We start from the raw sequence: 13,319 nt of genomic DNA on the forward strand, positions 1-13,319 counted from the left end.
CTTTAAAATGTTTTTATATATTATAGAAATGCTGTCTGAGTCTTCAAGACTGATCAATTTCTAGAACAGAAATAGCTGGGAGGTGAGCAAAATTGGGCAGATTTTGTTTAGCAAAATTTCTAATTTTTTTGTTTAGCAAAATTTCTAATTTGGAGATAGTGGAAAATTTGTGTTGATGGGAAACTAAATTTGAAGTGTAATTGCTCATAGGATGCAAAGACATTATTTATACATAAATCTCTAAATTATTTAATCCCATATGTTTTCCAAACATTAAAAACTGTATAAGTTTAAGATGGTGGAAAAAAGTGGTTATAAGATAATATTTACATGAGTATGGATAATGGTAAGCAAAAAAGAAATTACAACTCACCATCACCAACGGTGATGTCAGAATCTCCCTCTCCTACTGGTAAAATGCTGGTAACAATTGTGCCACCAATAATTGAAGCAAGTCGCTGCTCAAATACTGTGAGCCCTGGGAGTTGGCTGCCTCCTCTAGTGGTGATGACATTCAGACGGTGGGCTGCAACTCTCCTTTTCACGGCAACTTTGATGTCTGACCACTTCTTTTTTTATTTCAGGCAGAGTGTGATTTTCTGATCCTGAACTTTTGAGTGTATCCACCACGGTATTCCACTCCATCAATTTTCTTTTTTTGCTTATTCCACTGCCTAAGCCACGAAATAGTACATTTTTCCTTGCCTTTTCTTCACCTAGCAGGACCTCCATTTCGCATTTGCTTAAGTTTTTTTTTTCACCCGTGCTTTCGCCATTGTCTTTTCTTGAAACACTGAAGATAAAAGGATATTTATATTGATTTGCATATTCAAAGGGGCATAATTCATAATGCCTAATCCATTGCAAGGATGTGGGGTAGCAAGGATCTATTCTGGCGGTATCATCTGCAAAGTAGAATCCAACTCTGGACAGGCAAACAGGCCTTTGCAAGACCCACTCATTCACTTCCAATATCAAGACTCTAATTAACCCAAAAGCTACCAAAAATTCAATTGACAATACCAAGCCTAGGATTTAAATCTATTGAAACTTGACATGACATCAAATTACAACCAACAGGTGACATACTGTAGCTGGTTCTATTAGATTTTAAATCATGACACAACCTAACTACAAAAAGTATCTTTTGTCAAATATCTTATTAAGTTTGTGGTTATTCTTTGCAGTTGATTTGACTGAGAAAGGTGTTATATTAGGTAAAAGGTGACTAACTTCCATTTATTATCGTTTGTTTTTTCTGAAGTGGCAAGCCAAGCTTGAATTCAGGCTTTCTATTGGCTATGCCATAAAACTCCTTGTGAAAGTACTCATGATTAAATATACTCCAGTATGTTAAATATTTTTCCTACACCATCTATCAAGTCAATAAATAAATAGCAGTTTTTTAATCCTTGTTATCTTTGAAGCTGTGCATACACAAAAACGATCATGTGGTTTCTCTATTTAAAAGGAACATGTTTAATTCTGTTATGGCGCAGTACTGAAATGAGTTTAGAATATTCATGAATCTTTTACTTTTTTATTCTAATAAAGCAAAAATAAAGCACAAATGTGTTCTATTTATAAGGGGTGTGCATTTATCAGTTATAATTCAAGGTTATTAATAGAATATATTTATTTTACTGCTAAAGTAGAATGATGCTTAGTTTATTCATGCAGTTGTTTGTGTCAAAGAGCATGAAACACAAATCCTGCCAAGTATAATTTGTAGTAATCAGAGTTCACTTTACAGACAGAGTAACAAAAGCACTTAACAGTAACAAATGGGATTTAATGAATATTTAACACCTGTAATTGTTTACCTATCTGTGGTGGGAAGCATTTTATATAACTGGACTATTTACTCCTGTTTGTTTTACACTAATGTGTTTTAGCCATGCAAAAAGTATATATTTTTTAAGCCATTTCTCACCTCTGTATAGAGGTTCACCTTAAATCTCTAATGGTTTAAATCAAGAAAGTTTTGAAAATATCACCAACACAGCCCATAATATACAGGTTTAAATTTCAACGTTTTTGCATTGCACTCCTAATTATGTACAGGCTCACAGCACAATAACACATTTACAGGTAAAATAGGTATTATAAATTTTAAACATATAATGTACATCTATAACACTAAAGATTATTAACAAATGAAGGACCTCTTAGGCCTGTTATCACAAACCCCATGCACTGATAGCTCTTTCTGGTATCTTTAAAGCGATATAGATTTGTTTGTTTTTTTCATATTATCTTTAAAAATTACACTACAATGAGTACATTGCATATAAGTAAGGTATATAATACTCCACCTTATTCAAAACAAATTACATAATCCTTACACTTCCCAAAGAAGAGATATATATTGTTACTGTACTGGTCAGGTAAATAACTTTTTCTGGGTTAAACACTTAGCCTTAGGTTTTACACTTGTGGTTTCAATTTTAACATCTTACTAACAGAACAAATGGCTAACTTATATAACCAGTAACAAAAATATACTCAAGTTTAATGAGAATAGTGCTACATACACCCTAGCCACCAGAGGGCACCGCATTACCACATAATGGTATACACATTTTATGAATACTCACAATTTTTCTGTATTTCAGAACATTAAAAAGTTTGCATAAGGTGCAGCTGCTGATAATTAAAAACCATCCAGAAAGGGGTAGCACAGATGCATTAGCCCATCACACATAAGCCTAGAGAGAATACAAATGCCTGAGTGAAGCCAGGTTATAAGGATGAAGGGCTAGACTCACCTGAGGAATTCACCTTGTAACTGAAAAACATTTCTCATTAGCTTCCTTTTTCCTCTAGTGTGCTAATCATTGGCATGAATTTGTACTGGAACAGCAACAAGGTGACCTTAAGTTGATTTTAATATAGTCTTTAATTTAGTAGGGCTCTGTGAGCTAATTAACACACCATCATTTCTAAGTACATTATTTTTAAGTACTATGCACTAGCAAGAGATGGACCTTGAAGTGGATGAACTCCAGCAACACAACACTTGGCTATACTCCAGTTTGCTTAGAATAGCAAACAGAAACTATAGTGGGACTATGCTCTACAAAACTACATATCTGCATAACTGAAAACTGTAAAAATGTCATCTGGTTTGACAAATCTCTGTTTCTGCTGCAACATAAATTTACAATTCAGAGGTAACAGCAAGAACCTTTATATCTACCCTTTGTCTATAAAGGAGGCAGATGTAATAGCAGTGTACAACTGTTACCTACTCCTGAAAATAATAAAAAAAGAGTACAAACCACTTAAGGATAGAAAGCTGAAACATGAAATTCAAAAAAAGTATGTAACTAAATATCAGGAGATGAGATTTCTCCATTTTCAGTGCATTTAATAGAATGTTCCTTTTTCCACAGGCTAGACTGAATACAAATAAATTTAAAACTAATGTGTGTTCTTTTGAAATTTTATTTAAAAAGAGGTTAAAACATAATACTATAGAAAAAAGCCAAGGGCTTAAACCAGTGTTTCCCAAACTTGGTCCTGGGGAACCCCTGTGGCTGCAGGTTTTTGTTCCAACCAGATTCCTAATCAGTGACAACACCTGATAGCACTGATCTCATTTAATTAGCTGGTATTATTTTTTCTTTTATTCGACATTCAGAAAAGCATAGCAGCATGATTTTTACATTTATAAGACATTTAGAAATATTTCTGCTTTTGCTGTAGATTTAAATGCTTAACTCTCTTTTGTTGATTTCATTATACTTTGCCCTTTCTCTGTGCAGTTTGTTCCCCCTTCGTTGTATCTTAATAATGACAATTTAAAACGAGCAGATCAGACACCCAGGTAAACAACACTAAATAATCAAAGGCTGCAAGTATTTTAGAGTCAGACCCACTAATTAGTAAATAATGGATTAATTAAACAATTAGAAGACCTAGACAAGTAGAATGAAAATCAAGATGAAAATACTGTTAAAAAGAAAACAAAATACATTATTCCTATATAATTGCTTGGTACATTTTAATATTTTTTTTAGCAAACTTAGTTTTCTAATTTTTATATTGTTCCCTAAACAAAGAACTTGGGACATACCAGTTCACTTAATTAGCCCAGGAGTTCAATTAAAAACAGAAGCTGGTTGGAACAAAAACCTGCAGTCACAGGGGTTCCCCAAGACCGAGTTTGGGAAACACTGGCTTAAATCAACCAAAATGTGTGTTCAAATAAATGTTCCTCACAGTTCCATCATTTGTGTTGTTTTCGGTTTATGGAAAAATGTGATCCTTACCTTGTGAAAGGCTCTGTGGCAGAGAATTTGTTAGGAAAATCCAGAAACTGTGTACTGGGCCAACACATTTAACTTTGATGTTTGAGATGAAGCAGTCCTTACTACACACCATATTTAACACATTTCAGCATAATCATTACAACTGATCATACAATAAAACTGGACATATATTCTGTATCAACATAATTTAGAAAGGTTTGCCTGAATGCAGTCCGTTTCAGTTTACATAATCAGCCTCTATTGGGCCTGGTGGTGCAGTCTATTGCACCTATGACAACTGCAAATCCTAGACAGCATTATCTAGTGCCAATTATAAAACTTTAATTACGTATAAATGCATTTTACATATTTTCACTCATCAGCGATTTCAAAATAAGTGTCCTTAACTGCACAAATTTCATGATGACCCAGCCTAAAAATTTTAAGGATGCAAAAATGTTAAGGAACCATGCTTTTCTAAGACTCTTGGCAGAAACTCACTAGAATGAAAACAATCACAAACTGATGCAAACTGTTTGCACAGTGGTCAGGCATTTGCTGCAGTGAGTTGACTTGGCAATGTATCTCTTCCGCAGAATGCATATATAGCACTTTCATATAATGTAGAATAATATATAAAATATTACGAGGCTCTGCCACCTTCTTGCTTCACTCGCCAACCCCCGGGTTTGGTTAACCGGATATATAATTTAAAGACATTGTTATTTTCATGGGAATTGTTACATATGCATTATTTTCACTTTTACTTAAAAACTTCAGTTAAAACAATATTTGGAATAAAGTTTTCTTCAAGATCACATTGAATTTTGATTCCATGTTTGGATTTACATTGTGACAGCGCAACACATAACTGCCCGTGAGTGAATATCGTTTCTTTCTCTCTAATAAATAAACTGACTTTTTCGAATGTTTGTCCCTGTGATTTGTTAATTTCATAGCAAAAGCTATTCTAATGGGAAACTAAACGTTTTAATACGAATGGCATATCAAGATCTCCTTTTGTGTCTAATGTTATTCGTGTAATATGTACTACATTACCTTTCTTGTCGCCTGTTAAAATTTTACATGTTAGAATTGTTCAACCAATTTTTAATACAACTAATCTTGTTCTATTGCATGGTCCATCACTCATACATTACACAATAACATTATGATACATCCTTCTTTCAACAGTAATTCAGCCAGTGGAAGACCGGACGATGTTAACACTTGTAGATATTCTATGGAATTTTGTACATTAATGTTTTTATCTTCCGCACAATCACTACCAACTGCTTCAGCATAGTCTATTAATATGCATTTAATCAATTTGCCGTGTACCCAATTGACAAATTTCGCGTTAATTTATTTGACTTCATTGTTTCTCGCTGCCATATTTAGATGAATGATTCTAAACTGGACATTCGTAAGTGTGTGTGTGTGTTCATAAGTAAGTCCTTTAATGGATTGGTGTCTGTCCAAGTTAAGTCCTGGAATGCACCTGATGACCGTGGTCTTGTTTGAAAATAGTTGTAAGTATGGTGTGACTTGAAAGAATCTCATGGCAAAAGTCTCCATCTCATGGGACTTCCTTCCAAAAAGTCTCTTCAAAAAGTCACGTCTCGTCGCAGGATTAGTCTCATCTCGTGCCAAGATTTTTTTTAATTATAATAGAGAGATATGTATATATTGAATTGAATTTTTATCTATTTTACCTATTTCTACAAAATTTTGCAGTTCCGGTATAGTCTAATTTAGAATATTTTATATTCTCTACAAATATATATCTAGAAAACATAAAAGCTGAGATAACCTTGCTAAAAGTTGCCATTATTTATACTTAATTAATAATCCTTACATATTCACTAGATGGAAGCAACAGGTCAATAGTGTGCCTTAGTATCTATCTATCTATCTATCTATCTATCTATTGAAATTGCTCAGAAGGAATGGCACTTTGTTTAGTCAGAATCAGCTGTAGAATGAACCCATGAACTTCTAGACACAGACCAAAAGTATTGCGTGGTGCTGAAAAATGCTACATATTGTAGCGGACGGCCGGGACACCCCTTTGTCACTAGATCCGAGGGAGCAGCCATGGGAGCCACGCCACGTCCCTCGGAACCTTTGTTGGCAGACCCTCTGGGTGGTGTCGGGGCCACTTTTGTGGAACACCGGAGCTCATCTTGGTTGGGCTCAGTGGCCTCCGCCAGGGGGAGCTGCACAGAGCTGCATGGCTTAACGAGCCCATCTGGGCGGGAGCGCAGCCACACCTGGAAGTGCAGCCAGAAGTTGGTCAACGAGCACCTGCAGCACTTCCAGGTGGGCTATAAGAGGAGCCTGCAGCCAGTACTCAGGGCGCCAAAGTCGGGAGGAGGAGGATGAAGCTGCCCTGGGAGGAGTGGAAGACAAAGAATGTGATTTGGGGTAATTTTTCTTTGTGTGTACTTTGGGACTGTGTTAGGGCTGGTGAGACACGGGGAAGACATGTCCCACGGCTGAAGAAAGAAATTAAAAGTTCTCTTTTGTTTATTTTACATGTGCCTCTGTTGTCAGTCTGTGTCAGGTCGGCGCCAACCAATTGCCAATATCACAATATATATATATATATATATATATATATATATATATATATATATATATATATATATATATATATATATATATATTATCCTCGTTTCTATACTCTGAGCCCTCTTGGTCTTTGTGATGAAGTACAGTGACAAATATTAATTTTAGTAACTGCTAGTACATTTGCATGTGGTAATAATAACAGGCAAAAAGAACAGAGACTGGGTATCAAAACAGCATGAACGATTAAGGTTAGGCAGTGTAGGAGTAGAAGCAGATGGAGGGAAACTGCATTAAGAATCTTGACCAAACTCATGTCACAAGCGACACAAAATAAATGCACATTTTGTGCTTGTTAACATCTTATTTCACCCATGACAGCCCATTAGCACAACTTTTATGCTCTAAAAACCCTCAGGTGTAATTAGCAGTATGGAGAGATGATCAAGTCAATTGAATTTCGTATCTATCTCATCCTCTTCAGTTTTCAAAATAACAATGTTAGCAGCACAATGCCTACATTACAATAGGCTACAGTACTATACTTGGCAATGCACAGACCCAGCTGTCTGGTTCTAGTTGACCTTAACTAAGCCAAAAGATTTCAGTGAATCATCAAAAGAGTTCACATTCACCTTCTATTCTGCACAATTCTGATTAATTTGTATTATACACATAAAAATGAAAGTGTATTTCACTGTTAGTCCTTGTGTTTCAGTTCCATAGATGTGTCATTATGATTACGCTGTGTGAGATGGCCAGTTTTTAACGTGGTAAAATACAATCACACCAATAAAATGTCAGGTAGTAAAGTCACCAACTTTCCAGCTGTCAGAAAAAAGAAACATTACCTTCTGAGAATTTTGTAACATTTGGTCCAGTCAGACTACAGGCCTCAGATTCGTTCTTCATGATCTCCAAACCCTTGTTCTCTGTGGCAATAAGAGTAGTTGTGAGGGAACAAAATATCGCATTTTCAGCCGGGCACCTGGTACTAATAGCAGCTGCAGGTGACATCAGGGAGATCTCCTGGTATCTGTGAAACAAAGACACTTACAATCTAAGCCAATCAGATCATCTCTTCAGCAATCAAAACACCACACTAAGAATTTTCAATATGGATGTGCGCTACCAGGCCAATCCTAATGCAAGGGCTATGAAAAAAAATACCACACTCAGTAAGAGAGAGAAACATCCTTTTAAATGTCAAAACAAGTTCAGACTGAACGACACTGGCCTTAACACATAAAAATACACAAACACAATGATGTATGGTGTGAAACAGCCACAATTTGAAAAAGACTAACCATCTATTATCTGAGACAGATTTACAGCATACAAACATGATACACGGGAACACATCTTCAAAAAATACAGTAAAAGAGGCAAGCAGTGCCCAATTAAACAAACAAAAAACGATGCTAGCACTGCACAAAATAACAACAACACAGAAAAAGAAGCAGGCAATGCTATGTAAAACAAATGAACAATAAGAGAAGCTAGTAGTAGCCAAAAACAAAAACTGATAAGCGTCTGGTAGTATCACATAAAACAAAAATAAAATCAAACAGTCTAGGAGTGCTATCTAAAACAAAAGCACTGCAAAACAGATTGGAGGTATCACATAAAACAACACTGAAGACTAAAAAGATTAAAACAAACACATTAAAAGAGGCTGCCAATAAAACAAAAAGAGAGGCTGGCATTGCCTCATGAAACAGCAGTGTATTGCTAGAGAGTGGCAGTGCAACATTAAACAAAAACACAAAAAGCGTGGCATAAACATATAAAACAAAAAGAAGATAAATAAAGCTTGCAGTGCCATTAAAGTCAAGAACGCTTTCAAAAGGAAATAGCTCTGTGAAACTAAACAAATACATAGCAAGAGAAAATGGCAGCAAAACAAAAATACGGTAAAAAAGATTGGCACTACCACATGAAAACAGTTCTTGGAGGCAAGCAGTGCCACAGAAAACAAACAAAATGAAAGAATAGAAATTCCACACAAGCCATGAACACAAAAAAGTGATTGCTGGCATAAAACAAAAGGCTGAAATAGCACATAATACAGTACAAGAAGACTATAAATCAGGAGGTTAGTGCCCACATGCCATAAATCTGCAAGGAAATGACTGAAAATGCCATATCTGTTAGGTTAGCAATGAAAATGTCTGGTAGTGCCATCAAAAATAAGAACACACTAAATAAGGCTGGCAGTGACAAATGTGATGAGAACATACTAAAACTACAGTTTTACAATATAACCTAACATATAATTTGCCTTTTTTACTCTTTGCCAGGATGATACTCATAAAGGACTGACACAATCCTTTCCAGCTTTAGAAAGATTACTTCCTGCTGGTTAACACACATCTTGTATTTAACATTAATTTTACCCGCATGCTGCACTTCTGTAGATTACAGGCCACAGCCATTGGCAGGGGATCCTGCCGCAGTTTCTCCCTATGTGATTTTCCTTCTAAACCACTTACCAATAATTAAAATCAAAATAGGTAAAAACATGGTAGCTCCACGTGGAATACCATTTGTGCCAAATTAAATACATAAAAAGGTAATTATGAAACAAATTATCCAATTAAAATGTGCAGTTATATAAGAGATGAACCATTAAACTGTAGAAAAAATGCAGAATTAAAACAAAAGTCATCTAATTATTATGATATACAAGTTCAGCAATTTATTTCAATAACGTTATTACGGTAAATTTAATTAGATAAAAAGGTAATTATGAAACAAATTACCAAATTAAAATGTGCTGCAATATACAATGATGAACCATTGAATTATGTTAAAAATGCAAAATTAAACAGAAGTCATATAATTTTTATGATATACAAGTTCATTATTTTGTTCCACTAATGTAATTACATTAAATTTAATTGCTGCAATGTTTTACTTTTCAAATTAACAATGGGACATTTCCAAGTGACACATTTCAAATGGCTCTTTTTATGCCAGTGCTATTTATTTCGGAATGCCTCTTTCATTATTGTTTCTCCATTCTGTGTTGCTGCTGTTACGATGCTATGCCATTTCCAGACACATGCCTCACACAACTCACAAATCTGATTAGAGGTGGCCATGATATTTAAGGGCAAAACAGGCGTCTGCAAAATTGTCTTAAATTTCATGTTTTGTTTCAAGTCCCGGTTTTTTCTTGTGAAAACGAACCACTCCTGTCTGACTCAGTTTTTCTCGTCCTCCCTTAAAAAAACATTTGCTACTCATTAAACACTCTAACATGCAATTGTATGGAAAGATCTAAACACTCATGATACCTAAGAATACTGTATAAAATTACAAACATAAATCTCACAAAAGGAAGCGTCACATTGCCAAATAAGGCACTCTAGACAAGAATCTTGTTGCAAAAGCACCTTTAAATCGATGTTGTAAATGATATGTTACAAGTGAACGTCTCTTACAAATTCTTACTGGTTCATGTGACTTTTGAATTATAATTTTCATAGTAATAATTAAGCATTATTGATTTTTAATCATTGAAAATTGTGTTTTTAAACTAATAAATGTGTTTATGTTAAGATGAATTAACAAATTCATGAAAATCAAATACCATTCTTCCTAAATCTCATGCTGAAGGTTATGACTTCATGTTTCTATAATAAGACAGGCTAACACAAGAGACATCAACAATGTAAACAGTTGCTAGCACAACTACATATTAGTTTATACATTGAATAAACCTAGCACTGCAGTCAGATATTCACTGACAAAGGTTGGCATTGCATAAATGGAGAACAACAGTACAACAAACGCCAGCAATGTTATATAAACTAAAAACAGCTTTCAAGTGTCTGTATCGATTTCTTTTCTCCCGGAACCCTAACAATTGTCTAAACACCATCTTTAGTGGACATGTCTAGCTGCCGATATGAAACAATGTGGAAGAATCTGCCTTGTGTATGCCTCTTCTGGCCGACTTTCTCATGCACGTCAGCTTTCACATTTTTGTTTCTGCTTACTGTCCTCATTGAAATGACAAATTCATCTTACTTCGGACATGTACTGTAAATAAATAAGATGAATTGTTAGAGAATCTCTTTAATTGAGAGTTCTTTAAAAGATGTGGAGAAGTCAAATGATGGAAAACACCACCTGTTATATAGGGGGGTTAACATCTAGCCATACCAGTGAGTCAAGGTAGACAGAGGGCAAGGCTGGCATGGATAGCATGTGTGGCAGACACTGCAAGCATTGCTGGTCTAACAAGCGCTGGATGAATGTTTCTGTGTTATTTGTAGATTAACTCAAAGCTAAACAATACTGTGGTGTTTGAACTGTTAAGCCTGCATCACACATAGCTTTCTCTAGTGCTGCAACTAAATTTAAACAGCAGCTATGTTATTCAAGAGTTAAGTCTGCTTTTATTAGCAACTCATGTATGCAGAAAAATACTACATTTATTTCATAAATAACATGTGACATCTCCCATAGTCTGTCATCAGCCAGCAAACATTAAAAGCACCTCCTGCATCCCATCAGCACAATCATGAACTGATCAGATATGTCACTCTATAACTCTATGTTTTATTTACCGTAGAATAATGACTTGACCTTACTGGTCTATATAAGGTGAGTTAGAGTTAGAATAATTAAATAGAAAATTACATTTCAAAAATCAGCTCAACAATTTTATTTACAAACAATGCATTCTTAATATTTCATGCTTATTATACATCCTGGTCACTGTCCACTCACATCACACAGAAAAAGCCAATAACTTTATCAAAAATGAGATTCTAATTATCACAGCTCTGTTAATGACACTATGCCCTGAAAAGATACAATAAAATATAAAACTTGTTAAAATGTAGCACACATTACAAAACATCATGAATATAATAATGTCAAAACACAACAAATGGATTACCGTATATACTCGCGTATAAGTCGGGTCTTGAAACCCGAAAAATCGATCATAAAATCAGTCCCCGACTTATACACCCATTCAAAAATAAGACATCATTTTTTTTTCTTTCATCTTCTTGACTCCTCCAATCTCGCATCAGTTTCTCAGACACATCAAATTTTGTTGCAGCAGCGCAGTTACCAAAATTTTTTCACCACTAAGCTCCCCACGAGTGAGATTAGTACAGTAAGCCTCTACTCAATAATTTGTAACTAGGAGCAATATTAAATTACCATATATACTCGCGTATAAGTCGGGTCTTGAAACTCAAAAAATCGATCATAAAATCAGACCCCGACTTAAACGCTCGTTCAAAAATGCGACACTCTTCTTGCCTCCTCCAATCTCGCACCAGTTTCTCAGATGCATCAAACTTTGTTGCAGCAGTGCAGTTACCAATTTCTTTTGCCACTTCAATGACTTTTAATTTAAAACCAGCTTTACATTTTCTTCTGATCGAACGCTCCATCGTAGATAACTCTTACGATAAAGGTGTATGAGGGTGAGAAATACAAAAAACACAAAACAGTGCAAACGTTGCTTCGGAGTAGTTCGGGTTTTACCGTGTGGTCACATAGGCACAATATATAGAAAAAAAGGCAGTGTGCTCCGTGGTTACTCTCTCAGGTAGGTGTTAGCATATCATAATCTCTTGGACCAATAGCGTGAGTTTTCCGTATTCGACTTATACGACCGACATTATAAAATAACAGAAATTACATGGTAAAATCAAGTCCCGACTTATCTGCAGGAGAACTTAAATGCGAGTATATTCGGTATTTCTACCTTACTTTACATTCAGTGTCTCTTATCAAAGAGTAATTACCAACCTAACTAAAACGTATTTAGGCTTTATTACCTATGTACAGTACATCAATTTAATCTGAGTAACAGCATAAGCATGCCAACACTTTGAGTTTCAAAGTAAATACAGTATATGGTAATGATAATTTACACTGGAGTTAGACTGGTAGTTCAGTACATTGTAATGAGAGAAACTTGTGTAAAATGTTATTGAGCAATTTAATCTTGAAGATGGGAGTTGTTTAAAAGTACTGGGCAGCATTCTTTGTGAAAAACCCTATGTATGATATTTACATTGAATACCTAACTTCTCTTCAGAAGGACCTGCCATGTTTTCCAGTCTTGTCTGCCTAGGTGATTAGAAAACTACTAGTGAATTCCTGTTTTTCATCATGAATCTTACAATCAAGCTTAATTTTATGCCTATGCATTGCAAACTATTTATGCATCCTTTTTGTTAACCAGCTTAGTCAACTGCAGGTTGTATTCAGTATGACAGAGTGTGGCTGTGCGTGTGAGTGAGCCTTGCTAAAGACTGGCACATCTGCCAGGGGTTCATTCCTGCCTTGTGCCCCAAGCTGCCAGCCTAAGCTCCAACCCTTCTGTAACACTAAATCTCAGAAAGCACATTTCATAAGATCTTGTAACTTTGAGATACAAGCCGAGCTTTACAAGTACTTGCACTAAATCAATCACAGAAAGATCACTGGGTTAAAAACGCAGATTTAACAATAAACAGA

General features: G+C 35.3%; 1 protein-coding gene across 3 annotated transcripts in view; it reads right to left on the reverse strand.

The window, feature by feature from the left end:
- The window catches only part of slc4a11 (solute carrier family 4 member 11), a 221,203-nt gene extending 213,353 nt beyond the window's left edge, over nucleotides 1-7,850 (reverse strand). For 2 of the 3 annotated variants that reach the window (XM_051928227.1, XM_051928229.1), the window contains exon 1: nucleotides 7,676-7,848. In XM_051928227.1, coding sequence (XP_051784187.1) covers nucleotides 7,676-7,841 — 166 coding nt within the window. In that variant the 5' untranslated portion in view covers nucleotides 7,842-7,848. Of the gene's footprint in view, nucleotides 1-7,675 lie in introns of all 3 variants that reach the window. The other variant, XM_051928228.1, reaches the window with a different exon arrangement.
- Nucleotides 7,851-13,319: the final 5,469 nt, after the last annotated feature.

Source organism: Erpetoichthys calabaricus, chromosome 5 (assembly GCF_900747795.2).
Source record: "Erpetoichthys calabaricus chromosome 5, fErpCal1.3, whole genome shotgun sequence".
Lineage (NCBI taxonomy): Eukaryota > Metazoa > Chordata > Cladistia > Polypteriformes > Polypteridae > Erpetoichthys > Erpetoichthys calabaricus.